The sequence below is a fragment of the Scyliorhinus torazame genome, chromosome 28 (genome assembly GCF_047496885.1).
Source record: "Scyliorhinus torazame isolate Kashiwa2021f chromosome 28, sScyTor2.1, whole genome shotgun sequence".
Classification (NCBI taxonomy): domain Eukaryota; kingdom Metazoa; phylum Chordata; class Chondrichthyes; order Carcharhiniformes; family Scyliorhinidae; genus Scyliorhinus; species Scyliorhinus torazame.
In genome coordinates, this window is record NC_092734.1 from 19,987,497 (window position 1) to 20,009,700 (window position 22,204).

At 45.7% G+C, this 22,204-nt stretch overlaps 1 protein-coding gene across 11 annotated transcripts in view; it reads left to right on the plus strand.

Moving 5' to 3' along the window:
* The window catches only part of kcnma1a (potassium large conductance calcium-activated channel, subfamily M, alpha member 1a), a 1,078,085-nt gene that overhangs the window by 791,326 nt on the left and 264,555 nt on the right, over positions 1-22,204 (plus strand). For all 11 annotated transcript variants that reach the window (XM_072491599.1, XM_072491594.1, XM_072491595.1 and 8 more), the window contains one exon: positions 4,092-4,247. In XM_072491599.1, coding sequence (XP_072347700.1) covers positions 4,092-4,247 — 156 coding nt within the window. The remainder of the gene's footprint in view (positions 1-4,091; positions 4,248-22,204) is intronic.

The window sequence follows — 22,204 nt, forward strand, 5'->3', positions numbered from 1 at the left end:
AGCTGGTCCCCCGCAGAGCATTGCAGCTGGTCCCCCGCAGAGCATTCTAGCTGGTCCTCCGCAGAGCATTCCAGCTGGTCCCACTCTCCCGGTTGATTCCCATAGCCGTACAAGTTGATTTCCTTCAAACGCCAGTACCAATGCAGCAATGTTAACATGTAGTTAAAGCCATGGCCTGACTAAATGGCTGAATAGGTTCAAGTTGTTGAAGGACGTGCTCCTGTTCTTCTTCTCTCTTCGCATCATCACCCCTCAACATGACTGGATTTCAGAGTTCACTGTGTCAGAAATACTCACTCAATCCCTTTTCTGTTTCACAATTCAATGCAGCTCGCCTGTGCTGCTCTATCTCTCACTCTCGCTGTAAGTCTTCATCAATCACCGGTGTTGACGGATGACTTTCTTCAATGGTGTAACCCCTGCTTGGCCTGTAGAGGTGGTTTTTCAGAATTCAACTTTTCAATCCAAGGGGATGCGGATTTGTTACCTTCTTCGTTTTGGGAAGAGCCAGCATTGTTTATTTTGGAATGATCAAAGAAGAGATCCTCTGAAGAGAACAAGACATCAAATGTGTCCTCCTTGGGGGTTTAAAATTGATAAACCCAGTTTCTTGCAGCTAAATGCAATTCCCTGTCCAGATTCTTTGATTTCACTTAAGTTAGGCCAAGGAAAATAGGCAGGTTCTCTGTCTCTACAGATACCGACTAGAGTGGTGTATATCTGGTTGTCGTATAACGCACGGATCAAACTGGATTCTGACATTCCCACAGTTTAAAAGTCACACTTCACAAGTAAGTGATAACCACTCCAGTGGGATATTGGAAGGTACAGACTCAGCAAGAGGTCAGTAGGCCTTGTTAAGAATTCTGACTTGGCGGAGGTTGGGATCTACGAGTGCTGACAGGACCCAGGAGTTTACTTGCATGTGAAGCATGGCGTCTGTAGTTCTTTGGGCCAAGGGCATAAAACAAAACGGCATGAAAACTAGTTCAGGTGACCGAGGAGTGGGACGTCAGAGCAGCGAAGGATCCCAGGAGAGGTCCCAGTTAAAGAGGAAGAACGGGAAATGGACCCACCGGGAAGAGGAGCAAGGAAAATGGCTCTAAGCAGTAAAAGTGCTGCAATTGGCAGGCTTTAGGTAGTGAGGGTTTGGGAGAATGCCTGGTGATTGGAGAAAACAGCAGAAGGTTGGAGATTCCATGCTGGACACCCTTTTGGAGCACTTGTGTTTGCTCAGCATGATCAAAGAGCTGAAGCTGAAGCTTGGGAGTTGGCGCTGGAGAGCAGATTCAGGTGTTCTTGGGAGGTGAGATTGAAAATCTGCGAAGCGAACCATTGTGGAGGCAGTGCGAGTTGGAGCGATTCCAAGGTTAAATCTTCAAAAGGGAAGAGTGAAGATGTGCAGTTCCTTTTATGGGGGACAGAGCTTTAACAAGAAAATGTAACTCAGCGGACACCTGACTTCTGGGTGGGTTGCTGAGAAATCCATGGTATCTGTCTTGGTCACATCTGCCAGTCACTGTGCAGTGCGGTGTGTCCGAATTCACTTTGCCTGTTGATTCACAATTACCTCACGTTAATCCTGAATGTTAGAGAATTACCTCATGTTAATCCTGAATGTTAGAGAATACAATATATTTTAAATTGTTTTATTTTTCTTTTTTTAAATAAATTTGGATTACCCAATTATCTTTTCCAATTAAGGGCCAATTTAGCGTGGCCAATCCACCTACTCTGCACATTTTTGGGTTGTGGGGGCAAAATCCACGCAGACACGGGGAGAATGTGCAAACTCCACACGGATAGTGACCCAGAGCCGGGATCGAACCTGGGACCTCAGCGCCGTGAGGCAGCAGTGCTAAGCACTAGGCCACCGTGCTGCCCTTAAATTGTTTTATTTTACTGACCTTGTACAGTAAAGCTTCAAAGGAAACTTGTTATTGGGGGTGGGAGCGGGAAACTCCATGGGAGTCCCAAAATTCAGTTTCAGACAGCAAATTTCCTCTAGTCATTGCCACCCCCCATGCCATAGTGGGAATCCCAACATTGAATGTCAAAACCCCTACTTGAATATAGATACATAGATACTTAGAACATACAGTGCAGAAGGAGGCCATTTGGCCCATCGAGTCTGCACCGACCCACTTAAGCCCTCACTCCACCCTATCCCCGTAACCCAATAACCCCTCCTAACCTTTTTTGGTCACTAAGGGCAATTTATCATGGCCAATCCACCTAACCTGCACATCTTTGGACTGTGGGAGGAAACCGGAGCACCTGGAGGAAACCCACGCAGACACGGGGAGAACGCGCAGACAGTGACCCAGCAGGGAATCGAACCTCGGACCCTGGAGCTGTGAAGCCACAGTGCTAATCACTTGTTCTACCGTGCTGCCCAATATATTTGAATGTTATTATCAGCCCTTTACCCCTGGTTAACCCTCCACACCCACCCGCCCTGTTAGATTGCCCATTCACATTGGTGTGCCAATCACGTTGGGTCTTCCAGGCTGTGCATCTGCCGAACAAAGCCCATCTGAGGGGTTCAAGTGAGTGCATCGATCAGGGGGGAGAGGGTCATGCCCCAGGACTGCCTGATTTTAACTGAGGCAGCACTCTGGGAATTTCAAATAACCCAATGATCCCAACTGCATAAGGTGGCTCACTCTCACATTTCCCCTTCTTTGTCACCTTGCTGAAATTTGTAAACCAATTGCTGTCACCACGTAGCTGCCACTGATTCCTTTCTCTCATATGGGCGGCACTGTGGTTAGCACTGCTGCCTCACAGCACCCGGGTTCAATTCTGGCCTCTAGTGACTGTCTGGGCGGAGTCTGCACATCCTCCCCGTGTGTGCGTGGGTTTCCTCCGGGTGCTCCGGTTTCCTCCCACAGTCCAAAGATGTGCAGGTTGGGTGGGCTGGCCATGCTAAATTGCCCCTTAGCGCCCAAAAAGGTTAGGTTAGGTTATGGGGATAGGGTGGGGGTTTTGGCTTCGGGAGGGTATTCTTTCCAAGCGTCGGCGCAGACTCGATGGGCCGAATGGCCTCCTTCTGCACGGAGAGAGAATCTATGATTATATGATCCCACGGCTATAAAGGGAGAAAAAAATTAATCAGGCTCCTGATGACCATCTAGTGAACCCCCCCACATCTCCCACCTTGTGTCCCCACTGGTAAGTGTATGTGTGGACTTTGGATGATGACGACATTTTGTTTGGCCATTAAACCCAGCGTGGTGAAATAACCTCCTAACATTTTCTATCTGAGTGAAGAAGGGCCAATTCAGTGCGGTATTCTATCCTCCTGGTCTCCAGGGGGTGCTCACTGGTGAATGTAAATCTGCTCCTTGTTGACACATTCATGATTCCCTCCATACTGAGAATCTTTTAGACTCCCAGAACAGCATGGAAGGAAGTTGCTCAGAAATCGGGGGTTGAAAAATAAACCGACACTCTCACGTCTTAAACTCTCAAAATGAACAATGGTTATGATATTAACCAAAACTTGACTTCAGTGGTTCAGATCTGTTAATTCTTTTTTGGAAGGTTGCAGTATTTTTTTTTCATGTTGCAAATTTCAAATAACCATAAAGTCCATTTCTCCAAATCGAGGGTTCACACACCTGTACAATGTCAGGCAGCAGAATGTCGCACTGACATCCCAGGCACAGAGTGAGTAAGGGAGGCTGCTTTATATTGAGTGTGCCTTCTGAGCATGCCAGGGAAGGGTTGCAGCTGCTTGTAGTTTTGTAGTTCATTACAGAACAGAAATGCTACACTGGCACTCCTGTATGAACAATATAAAAATAAAACAAAATGTTTAACCAGCGATATTGGAAAGGTATGAACGGCCCGGGGGAGCCTGCTCTGAATGGGCAACAGATGTGGATACAGATGTGGAGTACAGTGTGTTTGTTGCATGCCGCTCTGGTGCCATTTTATTGTGCAGGGTTCCCAGGGAAAATATAGGAGACGGTTTGTTGTAACATCTCTTGAAGCGCTGTGCATTTTTCAAGATGTTTTTCGGGGAGCAGAGCGAACAGAATTGAATTTATAACTTGTCTTTTATTTCTGCTTTCCTGTGTTATCAGGCCCATCTGCTGAACATACCCAGCTGGAATTGGAGGGAAGGGGATGATGCAATCTGCCTTGCTGAACTGAAGCTGGGTTTTATAGCTCAAAGCTGCCTGGCTCCAGGCCTCTCCACAATGCTGGCCAACCTCTTCTCCATGAGGTCGTATATCAAGGTACAGTGCTGTCTCTTCATATTAAGCCTGACAAAACATGCATCCAACTTGTCATTCTTTTGAATAAAGAATATATCTCGAAGGAAAAAGCAAAAGATGGAAGATGTTACTGTGTTATTTTTCTCTTAACGGCCAGTGCCCCTCGAGTATCACAGCTTTTAATGTGTGCCAATGCTGCAATATTCCAAATGGAGTGTGAATCTGATGTTTTCTTAGGCTTTACTTTAGTTAAGGCTAACAGTCCACGGGTTATATATTTGGTGCAGTGTTTAAAGAAAGTTTGCTGTCAAGTGTATAGAATAATAAGCAGTTAAGGAGTGAAAACCAGATGTGTTTGTAGATCACAAGTTATACAACAGCAAGAGTCAGACTATCAGGAGACCTTGTGCTCATCTCCGATTGTCCCTCTATGGTTTCCATCGAAATGCATAGCACCCAGAAAGGGCTGTTTTCTACATTTCTTTTCCTGCAGAATTGCAGCACAGCCATCACACCCGTGGTACCTGGGTGATTGAAGATGCAGTGCAGTGCACACCTTTGCCAAAGGCACAAGGTGACAGGTTGTATCTGCTGCTGAGTCAGACGGCTGTGGGTTCAACTCCATCTCCAGAGACTTGAGCCCAAAAATCTCATCCGACACCTTCAGTGCAATACTGAGGGAATTCTGCGCTGTTGGAGATGTCAGTACTGAGGGAATGCTGCACGGTTGGAGGTGTCAGTACTGAGGGAATGCTGCGCTGTTGGAGGTTTCGGTACTGAGGGAATTCTGCGCTGTTGGAGGTGTCGGTACTGAGGGAATTCTGCGCTGTTGGAGGTGTCAGTACTGAGGGAATGCTGCGCTGTTGGAGGTGTCAGTACTGAGGGAATGCTGCACTGTTGGAGGTGTCAGTACTGAGGGAATGCTGCACTGTTGGAGGTGTCGGTACTGAGGGAATGCTGCGCTGTTGGAGGTGTCAGTACTGAGGGAATGCTACACTGTTGGAGGTGTCGGTACTGAGGGAATGCTGCGCTGTTGGAGGTGTCAGTACTGAGGGAATGCTGCACTGTTGGAGGTGTCAGTACTGAGGGAATGCTGCACTGTTGGAGGTGTCAGTACTGAGGGAATGCTGCGCTATTGGAGGTGTCAGTACTGAGGGAATGCTGCACTGTTGGAGGTGTCAGTACTGAGGGAATGCTGCGCTGTTGGAGGTGTCAGTACTGAGGGAATGCTGCACTGTTGGAGGTGTCAGTACTGGGGGAATGCTGCGCTGTTGGAGGTGTCAGTACTGAGGGAATGCTGCACTGTTGGAGGTGTCAGTACTGAGGGAATGCGGCGCAGTTGCAGGTGTCAGTACTGAGGGAATGCTGCACTGTTGGAGGTGTCAGTACTGGGGGAATGCTGCGCTGTTGGAGGTGTCAGTACTGAGGTAATGCTGCACTGTTGGAGGTGTCAGTACTGAGGGAATGCTGCACTGTTGGAGGTGTCAGTACTGAGGGAATGCGGCGCAGTTGCAGGTGTCAGTACTGAGGGAATTCTGCGCTGTTGGAGGTGTCAGTACTGAGGGAATGCTGCGCTGTTGGTGGTGTCAGTACTGAGGGAATGCTGCGCTGTTGGAGGTGTCAGTACTGAGGGAATGCTGCGCTGTTGGAGGTGTCAGTACTGAGGGAATGCTGCGCTGTTGGAGGTGTCAGTACTGAGGGAATGCTGCGCTGTTGGAGGTTTCGGTACTGAGGGAATGCTGCGCTGTTGGAGGTGTCAGTACTGAGGGAATGCTGCGCTGTTGGTGGTGTCAGTACTGAGGGAATGCTGCGCTGTTGGAGGTGTCGGTACTGAGGGAATGCTGCACTGTTGGAGGTGTCAGTACTGAGGGAATGCTGCACTGTTGGAGGTGTCATGCTGAGATATTAAGCGGAGAGTTACCTCCACTGTCCTGGCCAATATCTATCCTTCAATCAACAACATTAAAACAGATTATTGGCTCATTATCACATTGCTATGTGTGGGAGCTTGTTGTGTGTAAATCTCTGTTGTGGCTCCTACATGACACTCTGCCTATCCTTCAACAGTACTTAAAGTGATTGGGGCATCCTGAGTTTGTTAAAGGCATAAGTCTGTCTTTCTGTGTGTGAAAACTTTCTCAGCGCTCAAGGTGACAATCCCGAAAGACAAAGTGATGGTCAAACTGATACGACATTTGTTTAGCACCTGATTATGTGATTGAAACATGTCAAAGTGGGCCACGGTGTGAATACTGCTCAGAGTCCGCTAGTCAAACGTGGTAGCAATTTATTGTCTGTGAAGTCCTACAAACAGCAGTGAGTTGAATGGCTGTTGGTTGAGTGGGAAAAATGAGGAAAGTTCTCCCTTGAATGATGCCATGGAATTGTTAACATTCCTTGAACCAGCAGGGTGAAAGCCCACCCAGATAGTGGGAATTCCATCATGAACTGATGCCAAAAGTGGCAATAGTTCTTTCTATGATGTTTGAAAAATTTGTGACTAGAGACTGATGGTACCATTAACAGTGAGCCTTTTGCAGTACAAAGACAAATGGCATTTTAAGCACTGTGTTGTTTGATTATAAAATTGAGAGACATGGGGTAAAATGCAACTTCATTGGGAGCAGAAAATGGGTGGGAGCCAATTGTCTGCCAGTCAAGCACGCAGACACGCCAGACTGGCTTTGCAGGTTGAAGCACATGCTTATTATACAGACAAAGTTACTAAATGAATTTGGTGAACTCTCCTGGAGCTACCCTATGGGTGACTGTCCTGTTGTACGTCTTATCTCCAGTCACGTGATGGATGTCTGATGCCACCAGCTGGTTGGAGGTCACATTACTAACTATGTACAAAATCAAACACAGACATAATATCACCAGTGAGCTGGTTTAGCTCACTGGGCTAAATCGCTGGCTTTTAAAGCAGACCAAGGCAGGCCAGCAGCACGGTTCAATTCCCGTACCAGCCTCCCCGAACAGGTGCCGGAATGTGGTGACTAGGGGCTTTTCACAGTAACTTAATTGAAGCCTACTTGTGACAAGCGATTTTCATTTTCAATTACCATCAAAACCAAACAGAGGCATTTCACCACAATGACCATCATGGCTGCCAAGTGTAAAAATAAAATTCTTCAAAGAAATAACAGACGGGCCTCAATTTATATTGAGTCCATGATCTTGGGAATTCTGAAAATGCTTCACTGCCAAGGAATTAATTTGAAAATGCAGTTTAAATATCCTGAAGTCAATGGTAATGAAAATACGGTGGGGTGTATAAAGAGTGGACAATTTTCTGTGTCCATTTTGCAACCCCGGCGGAGTTGAATTTGTCCCATAATGCGGTCTGACACATCAGTGCAGTACTGAAGAGTGTTGCATGGCTGCTGGCATTTGGGCGAGATTGTTAAAGTGAGGCTGTGTCTGGCTGTTCAGGCAGATGTAAAATATCCTGTGGCATTATTGAAAAAGGAGCAGGGGTGTTCTCCTGGTGTCCTCGCCAACAGTTATTCTTCAGCCAGTACTATCAACATAGTCGGCTGGCTAAGTTTATGAGGTCTTGGTATCTGCCGAATTCGATGCACCACGGTTGGTTCTGCTGCAGAGGGGAGGAGTAAAAAGAGCAGGAATGCAATAGTTTTAGGGGGTTCAATTGTAAAAGGATTAGATAAGCATTTCTGTGGCCGCTAACCAAACCCCAGGATGATATGTTGCCTCCCCAGTGCCGGGGCCAAGGCTGTTTCGGAGCAGTTACAGGACATTCTGGTGGGGGAGGGTGAACAGCCAGTGGTTGTGGTACACATAGATATAAACGACAGAGGTAAAAAAAAAAGGGATGAGAACCTAAAAGAAAAATATAGGGAACTAGGAAGAACGTTGAGAAATCGGACCTCAAAGGTACTAATCCCAGTGCCCCGTGCTATTCAAAACAGAAATGGAATATATCGGATGAATTCATGGCTGAAGTGATGGTGTGAGGGGGAGGGTTTCAGATTCCTTGGGCAGTGAGACCGGTTCTGGGGGAGGTGGGACCAGTGCAAACTGGATGGGTTACACCTGGGCAGGACTGGGACTGATGTGCTAAGGGGAGTACTTGCTAGAATGGCTCGGGAGGGTTTAAACTAAAATGGCAAGGAGGTGGGAACCTATGCAAGGGGTCAGAGGAGGGGGAATCAAGGCGAAAAACAAAAGACAGAAAGAGGCATAAGAAAAGTGATAGGCAGAGAAACTGAGGACCACTGGGGAAATAGTGGGAACGGGACAAGTAATGATAAAAGGACAAACCTAAAGGCTTTGTGCCTTAATGTGCAGAACATTCGCAATAAAGTGGATAGATTAGTCATGCAAATAGATATAAATGGATATGATATTGTTGGGATTATGGAGATATGGCTGCAGGGTGACCAAGGATGGAAATTGAACGTCCAGGAGTATCCAGTATTTAGGAAGGACACACAAAAAGGAAAAGGCGGTGGAATTGCTAGTTAAAGAGGAAGTTAATGCAATTGTGAGGAAGGATGTTAGCTTTAATAATGTGGAATCTGTATGGGTAGAGCTGAGAAGCACCAAGGGGCAAAAGACAGAGGTATATGGAGGAGCTAAGGGAGAGGGTAGAGCTGCTGAGGGGTAGTGAGTTCAGGTATCTACAGGTTAGAGACTTTGCACGAAAAGTCTGGAAAGGATTCCCTAGATTGTCGGGATACACCCTGCTGGAGTGACTGCTGCTTCCGGATGTGGACGGGGAGGGAAGAATTTGGGATATATATAAGTGGCTGGGGGAGCAGGGAGGCGAGCGGGTGGTGACGATCAAGGAGAAATGGGAAGCGGAGTTGGGAATGGAGATCAATTGGGGAGTATGGAGTGAGGCACTGCAAAGGGTAAACGGGACCTCCTCTTGTGCAAGGATGAGCCTGATACAGTTTAAGGTGGTGCACAGGGTGCATATGACTCGGGCGAGAATGAGTGGGTTCTTTCAGGGGGTAGCAGATGAGTGTGAGAGGTGTGGGCGGGGGCCAGCGAATCATGCGCACATGATTTGGGATTGTGAAAAATTTGGAAGATTCTGGGCGGGAGTGTTCGCGGTCTTAGCCAGGATAGTGGAGGGGGGAGTGGAACCGGACCCTTTGGTGGCGATATTTGTGGTTTCAGAGAAGCCGGAGCTCATGGAGAGGAGGAAGGCCGATGTCTTGGCCTTCGCCTCTCCGATTGCACGGCGACGAATTTTGCTGGAGTGGCGGTCGGCATCGCCACTGGGGGTAGCAGCATGGTTGGTATGACTTCCTGCGGTTCGAGAAGATAAAGTATGAGTTAAAGGGCTCAGCAGGGGAGTTTGAAAAAAGGTGGGGGATGTTCGTGTCCGTGTTTGAGGAGCTGTTCGTCGTGGCGGGGTGGATGATAGGGAGGGGGGTGAGAAAGAAAGATCTGTACAAACTATAGTTGATTGTTGGGAAGAATGTTTCCTGGGGTGTTTATTTGCTGTAACCTACTTTGATACAAGTTTGAATAAAATGCGTTTAAAAAAAGATGAAGGTATGAGGAGAGATCGAGTTGGTTAGGATTGTATTCGCTGGTGCTCAGAAGAATTAGGTGGGATCTCATTGAAACCTAGAAAATTCTAACAGGACTAGACAGGGTAGATGCAAGAAAGATGTTCCAGATTTTTTTTTGGGGGGGGGCGGCCTCCAGAAGCAGGGGTCACAGTCTGAGGATACGGGGTAGACCGTTTAGGTAGAGATGAGGAGTCATTCCTTCACCCAGAAAGTGGTAAGCCGATGACATTCACTACAACGGAATGGAGTTGAGGCCAAACTTTGTGTGTTTTCAAGAAGCAGGTAGATATAGCACTTGGAGAGAAGGGGATCAAAGGATATGGGGAAGGCGGTAGCAGGCTATTGAGTTGGATGATCAGCCATGGTCATAATGAATTTGGAGCAGGCTTGAAGAGCCGAATGGCCTCCTCCTATTTTTCATGTTCTCTGTTTTCTGTTGCCTTCACTTCAAAATAATTTGTTGACAATGAAGTATTTTCAGATCTCCTGAGGTCAGGAAAGGCTGAATATAAAGATAGGCTTGTCTGTTTTGCAAGAATTTTGTTATTAGACTTGCTGTCCCTGTTGGCAGTTGCGCAGAATGGACAGTATCACATGGTAGCACGTGCTTCAATGTGCAAAGCCTCGTCTTCGCGCTTGTTCCATTGTGGGAGGAGTCATTATGAAGTTCAGGCTTCTTTGGCCCAGTATTGAGCAAATTTCCACAATGTCTGTGTTCGTCAGGGACAAAGCACCAAGGTGCCTGAAAGGAGATTCACTATTGTAATAATAATAATAATCTTTAGAAAAGAAAATCACTTATTGTCACAAGTAGGCTTCAATGAAGTTACTGTGAAAAGCCCCTAGTCACCACATTCCGGCGCCTGTTCGGGGAGGCTGGTACGGGAATTGAACCGTGCTGCTGGCCTGCCTTGGTCTGCTTTAAAAGCCAGCTCTTTAGCCCTGTGCTAAACCAGCCCCTAAAATGAAAATCGTCTGCACTGACCCACTTAAGCCCTCACTTGAAAATGAAAATCGCTTATTGTCACAAGTAGGCTTCAAATGAAGTTACTGTGAAAAGTCCCTAGTCGCCACATTCCATCGCCTGTTCGTGGAGGCCGGTACGGGAATTGAACCGTGCTGCTGGCCTGCCTTGGTCTGCTTTTTTTTAAAAAAAGCCAGCGATTTAGCCCTGTGCTAAATACTGGATTTATTGTCACAAGTAGGCTTACATTAACACTGCAATGAAGTTACTGAGAAAAGCCCCTAGTCGCCACACTCCGGCACCTGTTCGGGTTCACTGAGGGAGAATTCAGAATGTCCAAATTATCTAACAGCACGTCTTTCGGGGCTTGTGGGAGGAAACCGGAGCACCCCGAGGAAACCCACACAGACAAGGGGAGAACATGCAGAGGGATTCCTGTTGAGGGATACATCTTTATGGTGCATGTGCATCATAAAATGCAGAGCACCAATACATCACCTACATCAATGCCTTAAACACAATAGCATATTTTTAGTAATCTTGTAGCGCATATGCTTGATGTTGGCGCTTTCTGACACAAAAGCGCCTTTGCCCCATGCATTGAGGCCAAGCACTAGCTCACTGCAGAGACATTCAATGTATCTAAAGAGAAATTAGATGGGGGGAGAATGGAATAGAAGGATATGCTGATTGAATTTGATAAAGTGGGAGGAGGCTAATGTGGTGCTTGAACATTTGCACAGATCAGTTAAGCCAAGTGTCCGGTTTCCTTGCAGGAAATTTGATGTAATTCTACAAAATTCTTTGAAGATCTGGATTGGACAATATGTAACTACAACAGTTAGGTCACAGCCAGAAATAATGTACCACAATTAGAATAAAACTGTGACAGATCCGGCCAAAAGATATCTACAGCTTATAAAAATATACAGGGCTTTAAACTAAATAGTGGGGAGGAGGGTTAATTTTATGGAAAAATTAGAAAATCAAAGTTAAAGGAGAAGGTAGGATAATGATGCAGATTAATGATGAGGACATTAAACTAGTTAAAGGGGCCAAGGGCTCAGGAGAGGTTAGAGCAGTTTCCAGAACAAGTAATAGAACCGAAAGTATGGAAAGCGGCAGGAATCTAACTTCAGATGGGCAGCACCACGTCGCAGTGGTTAGCACTGCTGCCTCACAGTGCTCTGGATCTGGATTCGATCCAGGTCCGGGTCACTGTCCGTGTGGAGTTTACATATTCTCCCCATGTCTGTGTGGGTCTCACCCCACAATCTAAAGATGTGCAGGGTAAGTGGATTGGCCACGCTAAATTGCCCCTTATTTGGAAAAAAAAGAACTGGATACTTTAAATTTAATCAAAGGAATCTAACTTCAGGCACAGCAGATAGGTGAACAACTATGGGAAGGGGAGCGGTCAGCGCAGGTCTGAGGGCACGTACCTAAATGTGCGCAGTATACAAAGCAAGGGAAATGAACATGAAATTGGTGGGTACGATTTTGGGGGTATCACAAAGACTTGGCTGCAAGAGGATCAGGGCTGGGATCCCCCGGGTCCCAGGTTTGATTCCCAGCTTGGGTCACTGTCTGTGCTGAGTCTGCACGTTCTCCCCGTGTCTGCGTGGGTTTCCTCCGGATGCTCCGGTTTCCTCCCACAAGTCCCGAAAGATGTGCTGTTAGGTGAATTGGACATTCTGAATTCTCCCTCTGTGTACCTGAACAGGCGCTGGTATGTGGCGACTAGGGGCTTTTCACAGTAACTTCATTGCAGTGTTAATGTAAGCCTATTTGTGACAATAAAAGGTTATTCTTAAAATATCCAAGAATATGTGTCCTCTCGAAATGACAGGCAGATGTGCAGAGGGGATAGGGTTGCCTTGTTAGTAAGTAATGAAATGAAATCGATAGCAAGTCGATATAGGGTTGGAAAGTGTAGAATCTGTATGGGTAGAGTTGAGGAACACAAAGGAAAAAGCACCCTGATGGGAATTATGTACAGATCCCCGAGCAGTAGTCAGGATGTGAAGCAGAAAATAGATCATGAGATAGAAAACGCATATAAGAAAGGCAATATTACAATAATTATGGGGGACTTCAATATGCAGGTGGACTGGGAAAATCAGGTTGGTAGCAGATCCCAAGAAAAGGAATTTGTGGAATATCTACGAGATGTTTTATTGGAACAGCTTGTGGTAGAGCCCACTAGGGAACAGGCAATCCTGGATTTGGTGATGTGTAATGAGGCAGACTTGATGAATGTGAAGGAAATCTGAGGGTGCAGTGACCACAACATGATAGAATTCACCCTGCAGTTTGAGGGGGAGAAGCTGGAATCAGAAGTAACGGTATTACAATTGAATAGAGGAACCAAGACATGAGGGAGGAGCTGGCCAGAGTTGATTGGAAGGGGAGCCTAGCAGGGAAGATGTTGCAACAGCGATGGCAGGAGTTTTGGGTGTTATTCATGAGGCACAGCAGAAGTTCATGCCAAAGAAGAGTAAACATGCTAATGGGAGGACAAGGCAACTTTGGCTGCCAAGGGAAGTCCAGGACAGCATAAAAGAAAAAGCATACAATGTGTCGAGGATTAGTGGGAAACCAGAGCATAGGAAAGCCTTTAAAAGCGAACAGAGGACAACTAAAAAAGCAATTGGTGGGGGGGGGGGGATGAAATATGAGTGTAAGCAAGCTAGTAATGTAAAAGATTATATATAGATAGAGAGATAGATAGATATATATTTTCATATGTTTACAGATAAAAGGTAAGAGAGAGGCAAGAATGGGCATTGGACCACTGGAAAATTGTGCTGGAGATCTAGTAGTTTGCATCAGTCTTCAAGTGGAAGACAGCACTGGCATACCAGAACTTCAAGAGAGTCAGGGGGCAGATGTGAGTATAGTGGCCATCACTAAGGAGAAGGTTCTGGGGAAGCTGAAAAGTCTGAAGGTGGATAAATCACCTGGACCAGATGGACTGCACGCAGGATTCTGAAGGAGATAGCTGAAGAGATTGTGGAGGCTTTTAGATATTTCAGGAATTGCTAAAATCAAAGAGGGTCCCAGAAGACTGGAAAATGGGTAATGTTTGCGAAGAGAGGGAGACACAAGACGGGAAAGTTTAGGCCGGTTAGCTTGACTTTGGTCGTTGGTAAGATTTTAGAATCCATTGTTAAGAATGAGATTGCAGAGTACTTCGAAGTGCATGGTAAAATAGGACTGAGTCAGCACGGCTCCGGCAAGGGAACGAGGAGGTTATAAGGAGAGCCAGTGGATGTGATCTATTTGGATTTCCAGAATGCCTTTGACAAGGTACCATACAGGAGGCTGCTAAGTAAGATAAGAGCCCATGGTATTGGGGCAATGTACTGGCATGAACAGAGGATTGGCTAACTGGCAGAAGGCAGAGAGTGGGGTTAAAGGTTTTTTTTTCAGGATGGCAGCCAGTGACTAGTGATGTTCCGCAGGGGTCAGTATTGGGACACAACTGTTCACGATATACATTAACGATCTGGAAGAAGGAACTGAGGGTATTGTTGCTAAGTTTGCAGATGATACAAAGATCTGAAGAGGGACAGGTAGTGTTGAGGAAGCAGGGGGGCTGCAGAAGGACTTGGACAGGCTAGGAGAATGGGCAAAGAAGCGGCAGATTGAATACAATGTGGAAAAATGTGAGGTTATGCACTTTAGTAGGAAGAATAGAGATGGACTATTTTCTAAATGGGCAACAGCTTCGAAAATCTGAAGCACAAAAGGGACTTGGGAGTCCTGGTTCAAGATTCTCTTTAGGTTAACGTGCAGGTTCAGTTGGCAATTAGGAGGCGATTGCAATGTCAGCATTCATGTCAAGAGGGCTAGAATACAAGAGCAGGGATGTACTTCTGAGGCTATATAAGGCTCTGGTCAGTTTCAATTTGGAATATTGTGAGCAGTTCTGGGCCCCATATCTAAGGAAGGATGTGCCAACCATGGAGGGGGTCCAGAAGTGGTTCACAAGAATGATCCCCGGAATGAAGGGCTTGTCATATGAGGAGCTCTGGGTCTGTACTCAGTGGAGTTTAGAAGAATGAGCGGGTGTGAGGGATCTCATTGAAACTTACAGAATGCTGAGAGGCCTAGATAGAGTGGACATGGAAAAGATGTTTCTGCTAATAGGGGAGACTAGAACCTGAGGGCACAACCTCAAACTGATGGGGCAATCCTTTAACATTGAGATGAAGAGGAATTTCTTCAGCCAGACGGTGGTGAATCTATGGAACTCATTGCCGCAGAAGGCTGTGGAGTCCATGTCACTGAGAGCCTTTGAAGGCAGAGATAGATGGGCGGGTCTGTTGCCTCACAGCACCAAGGATCTGGGTTCGATCCTGGCTCCGGGTCACTGGCTGTTTGGAGTTTGCACATTCTCCCCGTGTCTGCGTGGGTCTTAACCCCACAACCAAAAGATGTGCAGGGTAGGTGGATTGGCCACGCTAAATTGCCCCTTAATTGGAAAACATTTTTTTTTTAAAGGCAGAGATAGATAGGTTCTTGATTAATAAGGGGAGTTACGGGGAGAAGGCAGGAGAATGTGGATGAGAAATATATCAGCTGTGATCGAATGGCAGAGCAGATGTGATGGGCTGAATGGACTAGTTAATCTCCGCTATCTTGTGGTCTTGTGTTCAGAAAGATGATACAAGATGACCACCAGTTGTGAGCTGTTGGAAGGACTTAAATCGATATTGTTCCAGTGCAAGTTCCATTGGAGGGCTGTACATTTATCAAATCACTCGTATCTTGTAGCCTTGAAAGAAGGTGTGTTCGATATAAATAAATATGTGTGGATTTTAAAAATCCAGGCTACATATGATACTTAAGTAAACCATAATACTTTAGAATGATTCTTGCACACCTTTGATTCATATGATACTCTGCTGTTTATAAGCGATAAAGGATGGTTCCTTTATATGCAGTCTCCAGGAATCGGCAGTATGCCGCTGGGGGCATTTTTTATGCAGCTTTCAAGATATTCAGCTGGCAATATATAAGGTTTTCAATGTGAAACTTGGGCCACCAATTTGAAGTAGAGTTCTGGGGAAGCAAAGCAGGAGTTTTAGTTTAATACAAGTTGATGTGTTCCTAATAAAATCATTGCATGTGTTATTGCTCTTTAATCTATGTGCATTGCACTAATGGGTCTCGCACAGTACTTGCATTCTGAAACCTGATATGTACCAGATAGACCCTTTGTAGTACAGAATACCAGCACTTCAGGCTGGCAGTGATTTGCGAGGCTTGTCATTAAATGTTCATGATTACTTAACCAATGCTGAAGTTCACAGGTTTATGCCAACTGTTTGCAGTCACTCTGAGCTCTTGAAATTCAGACTGCTAAGCGTTTCTGCATACCATGCGGAAAATAGCAAGGTGTCAGCCTTGGCCCGGGGGGAGCACTTTCACCTCCTGAATCAGAATTTTATGGGTTCAAGCATAAAGCCCAACCCCAAGAGACATAAACCAGGCTAACAATCAAGTGCAATATTGAGGGAGAGCTGCACTCTCTTGGGTAATGTGTTCAGCCAAGGCCAGCTCTACCCTCTTCCTCTGTGGGTGTAAAAGATCTTGTGACAACCTTCAAAGAAGACCAGAGGAGTATTCCCTGGCGTCCTGACCAATACCTGTCCCACAGCCAAACACCACGAAAAACAGTCGATCAGGTCATTATTTCATTGCTGTTCGTGGGATTTTATTGTGCTAACATTGACTGCCACACTTCCTACGATACAATAGTTTCTACATTTCAAAATTATTAATTGCGAGTAAAGTGCTTTGGGCCATTCTGAGGTCATGAAAGGTTATATAAATGTAAGTCTTTCCCTTTACTGAAGTTACTTTGAGCTATATATCAATGTTGTTTCATAAATTCCAGAGTATGTTGGCAAATCTTTTATGATATGGGAGCTGAAAGCAATAATGGAGCCAAATATTTGGAGTAAAGGCATGGATCAGTTTAATTTAATTTATGCCTCATATTCCAGTTAGTTGCAAGACGTACTCCATTCCTGCTTAACTTTGCACTTAGACTACGCATGGCCTTCGACATGAATACCAGGATATCAGTTATTGCAGGTTAAGACATCACAAATGACGGAACATGACAATAATTTGCTGTTGTATCTCGGAGAGTGAACCATGAAGATATCAAAGGATTCCGTTATATACATGAAGTGAAACTGGAAAACTGGCGTGGAGTGAAGAAAGAAGAGAGCAGAGAGAAAAATGAATCCCTTTAGGTACAGTATTGCAATTTACACTTTCAGTGTCTGTATCTTCAGTATATAGCATTTGGACTTAAAGACATTCAGAAGGCTTTTGACAAGGTCTCATATAGCAGATTACTACGTAAAGTTAAAGCGTGTGAGATTGTGGGTAGCGTCTTGAGATGGATAGAAAGCTGGTTAGCAGACTGGAAGCAAAAAGTTGGAATAAATGGGTCTTTTTCCGATTGGCAGGCAGTGGCTAGTGGGGAACCGCAGGGATCTGTGCTTGGACCCCAACTGTTCACATAATGTATTAATGATTTGGACGACGGAAGTGCATTTAGTATTTCCAAATTTGCAGATGATACAAAGTTGGGTGGGAGGGTGAGCTGTGAGGAGGATGCAGAGATGCTTCAGTGGGATTTGGACAGGCTGAGTGAATGGGCATATGTATGGCAGATGCAATATAATGTGGATAAATGTGAGGTTATCCGCTTCGGTCGCAAAAATAGGAAGGCAGATTATTATTTGGGTGTAAATTGAGAGGTGGATACTCAGTGAGAACTTGGTGTCTTTTTGTGCCAGTCACTGAAAGTAAGCGAGCAGGTACAGTAGACAGTAAAGAAGGCAAATTGTATGTAGGCCTTCATAACAAGAGGATTTGTGTATAGGAATAGAGATGTTTTCCGACAATTATATGGGACAGTGGTAAGGCCACACCTTATGTAAATAAGGAAGTAAGAAGGAGATGAAATATGAGGTCTTCCATGCAATATTGTGTGCAGTTCTGGTGTCCTTATCTAAGGAAGGATGTTCTTTCTATGGAGGGAGTGCAGCGAAGGTTTATAAGGCTGTTTCCTGGGATGGTGGGAATGTAATATGAGGATAGACTAAGTTGGTAAGGATTATATTCATTGGAATTTAGAAAGTGAGGGGGGAGGTTACAGAAATTTATAACATTCTGACAGGATTAGACAGGGTAGATTCAGAAAGAATGTTCCCGATGGTGGGAGAGTCCAGAACTAGGTGTCATAGTTTGAGGATAAGGGATACCTTTTAAGACTGAGGTGATGAGAAATCTCTTCACCCAGAGAGTGGTGAATCTGGAATTCACTTCCACAAAAAGTAATTGAGACGAAAACATTGTGTAATTTTAAGAAGGAATTAGATATAGCTCTTGGGACTAAAGGGATATGGATGGGAAGGCAGGTACAGGTTATTGAACGTGATGATCAGTCATGACCACAATGAATGGTGGAGAAGACTCAAAGGGCCGAATGGCCTCCTGTTTCTATTTTCTAAATATGTTTCTATGTCAATAAGGAAGTAAGAAGGAGATGAAATGTGAGGTCCTCCATGCGATATTGAATTTCTGATTGCTAATGGAATACATATCAAAATAAATTGCAAAGCCTTTTTTGCTATAGTAAAATATGATTTACCTTTATCTGTGCAGTAAAAAGATCTTTGTTTTATTCACAGATCTACAACTGACTAGATGTCTGAAGGACCAGACACTGTGACGATCCTTTAAAAGGTGATGCTTTAGATTCAGGGTTACCTTGAACATTGAAAATCTGGGTGCTGGTCCCAGCACACCCGAAGACATCATACAATCATACGCAGAGGTGTTGCTGGTTTAACATAACATTTTAATAAAGCACATGCTCCCTCCTTCATTAGACTCTGGGAGGATGCTGGAAATGGGAGAGGACAAGCATCGATCCCAGGTGGCAGATGTAATCCGTGAATTGCTGTTCTATACACTTGTGCCGAGTACAGCAACCGGTTCCAGGCTCTCTGCCTGATATTGCGGCAGTCTGAATTTGGATGTCCATTTGTGGCGGACAACATATTGGTTTCAGGTGAATGAGTCTGGGCCTTTAAAATCTGGATCCTTCACCCTCGGACCAGCTGTGCATTCTGAAGGCCAAGGCATTGACAAACATGGTTACTGCATCCGAACCATTGATGCAAGACCTTAAATGGAAAAAGTTGATCAGAAATATGTGCAGATTTTTAATATATTCAAGGTGTAGGAGATAAAGCAGAACATTTACTGCAGGGGAGGGTTCAGTTGAATGGAAATTTAAAAAATCAAACTGCAAGGAAAATGTAGGAATACATGATAATGACGAAGCTAATTGTTACCAGATAATGAAAGGAAGGGACGAGCATGTGAACATCACGGACGAGATTCTCCGACCCCCCTGGGTCGGAGAATCGCCGGGGGGGCGGCATGAACCCTGCCGGCTGCCAAATTCTCCGGCGCCGGAGATTTGGCGGGGGCGGGAATCGCGCTGCGCCGGTCGACGGGCTCCCCCCGGCGATTCTCCGGCCCGCGATAAGCTGAAGTCCCGCCCGTTCTATGCAGGTCCCGCCGGCGTAAATTGGAGTTGGTTGCTTACTGGAGGGACCTGGCAGCGCGGGCGAGCTCCGGGGTCCTCTGGAGGGGGGCAGGCGATCTGGTCCTGGGGGGGTGGCCCCATGGTGGCCTGGCCCGCGATCGGGGCCCACCGATCTGCAGGCGGGCCTGTGCCGTGGGGGCACTCTATTCCTACACGCCGGTCATGTAGGCCTCCGCGATGGCCGGCACGAAGGTGAACCCCTCCATGCGCAGGGATGGCGTCAGCAGCCGCTGACGCTCCCGCACATGCGCGGGCCCGCGCTGGCCGGTGGAGTCCCTTTGGCCTCGGCTGGCACGGCGCCAAAGGCCTTCCACGCCGGCTGGCGGGGCGCAAACCACTCCGGCACTGGCCTAGCCCCTGAAGGTGCGGAGGATTCCGTACCTTTGGGGTGGCCCGGCGCCGGAGTGGTTCACGCCACTCCGTCCCGCCGGGACCCCCCGCCCTGCCGGGTACGGGAGAATCCCGCCCAACATTACAACAGGGGTTGAACAAGAGTAGGGAAAATTAATAATATGACAAACTTAAAGACTTTGTATCTGAATGTGCACAGCATTCTGAATAAAACTAATGGGTTAACTGCGCAAATAGAGACAATGGGATATGATTTGGTGGCGATTCCTGAGACATGATTACGAGGAGAGTTGTATATCCAAGGGTACTCTGTGTTTTGGAAGTATAAACAGAAAGGGAAATTAGGTGTGGTAGCTTTGTTAATAAAGGAAGACTGTAGTGAGAAATGATTGGCACTGGAGATCAAGACGTAGAATCAGTCAGGGTTGAAATAAGAAACAGCAAGGGAAAAGAAGTTCCTGGTGTGAATAATCTATAGATCCCCTAATAGTAGTTCCATGGTAGGACACAGTATAAACCAGGAAATACTGTGGGCTTATAAGAAAGGTACGGCAATAATCAGAGGTGATTTTAATATGCATCTCGACTGGGTTAATCGAATTGACAAGGGTACTCTCAAGAGAGAGAGGTCATGTATTGCATCAGAGATTGTTTCTTGGAACAATATGTTGTTGAACCAACCAGGGAGCAGGCTGTTTTGGATTTAGTATTGTGTAATGAGATGGGATTAATTAATTATTTTGCAGTAAAGGATCCTCTCGGGAAGAGTGATCATTGCATGGTTGAATTTCAATTCCAGTTTGAGGGAAATAAACTTTCCCACACTGGTGCTCTGGTGTTACACCAAGGTAATTACACAGGCATGAGGACAGATTTGGCCCCAGTGGATTGGGCAGAAAGACTAAAAGATAGGACAGTTGATGAATAGTAGTAGACACTTGAGGAGATATTCAATTCCTCCAATCTAAGCTATATTCCAGAGAGGAAGAAAAATTGTAAGAGGGGGAAAATGCATCTGTGGGCAAACAAGGAGGTTAAAGATAACAAAGGCAAAATTAAGGCATACCATTTGGAAGTTAGTGGCAGGTTGGAGAATTAGGAACATTTTGAAGATCAATGAAGAGTTACTAAAAAAGTAATAAAAAGAAAAGAACTAGCAAAAAATATAATAATTGATAGCAAAATATTCTATAAGTGTACAAAAAGGAAGTGAGTAGCTAAAGTTAATGTTGGCCCCTTAGAGGACGAGACTGGGGTTACAGAGGCTGATGTAACACCCCCGAAAGACTGAGCCGTTAGTTTTACATCTGTTGTTGGGGAAACTGTTAGAATTCATTATTAAAGAACTAATAACGGGACATTTGGACATCAGTATGCAATCCATCAGGATCAGCATGGTTTTATGACGGGTAAATCATGTTAAACTAATTTGCTGGAGTTCTTCAAAGATGTAACCAGCAAAGTGGATAATGAGATGTGGGCCGGAATTCGCTGACCGCTCATTGGCGGCGGGATTCTCTGGTCCCGCCATCAGACCCCCCCCCCCCTTCCCGGTGGTGTGGAGTGGCTTCAATGAGAACGCCCATTAACAGTGGCAGGAGCAGAGAGTTTTGCCGTCCCCGAGAAATACAAGGAAGGTGGAGATGAGATCAGCCATAGTCATATTGAATGGCGGAGCAGGCGCGCGGGGCTGAATTGCCTCCTCTAGCGCCTAGTTCTTATGTTCAAGTCAATTCTGACTTGAAGTTAGTCCAGTAAGTTCTCATTTCCACTACCCTCCCTCCTTTCATTATTTCCTTAGGGCTTTAAACTTAAAGAAAAAAACCTCCCTTGACACAGTCCTGTCACCAAGTTGCTGTCTCATAATTTGGGTGTGGTGCTACTGCTGCTGATTTTTCTCTGGTACCTTGTCTAAATAGTGATTCTCCGTGCATAAGCTTCGCCACTGAATGTCGGTGAGCTATTCAATTGTGCAATTGATGAGCCTGACTTTTCCATCACCTGATGTCAACATGCGTGTTTCAGATCAAGCTCCCCTCCTCAGCAAACCCCCCACAATGCTGTTTGTGTAGCTAAGACAGCACTCAAACCCACTTGGTCAGTGTGGTTCATTTCTGCTCCCATGTTGTGCTGAACTGTTGGACCTGTAAATGAGTCTCCGTGTTGTCCAAATGTATGAGTTTGGCTTCTGCCAATGCTGCATTATTATTATTAATAGCTGCAACACATTTATTCTGAAATCTATATCCCATGCTAACAGTATGGCAACTTTTCCTTCCGTGGATAATGCATAACAAAAACTTGCTTTTACACAGCAGCTTTAATGTGGTAGAAACATCCCAAGGAGTGTTATCAGGCACAGTTTAACACCTAGCCTCATAAAGAGTATCAGGACAGGTGACCAAAAGAGTTACCAAAGTGATTGGCTTTATGGAGCATCTTGAAAGGGAATAGAGATGTTTAGGGAGGG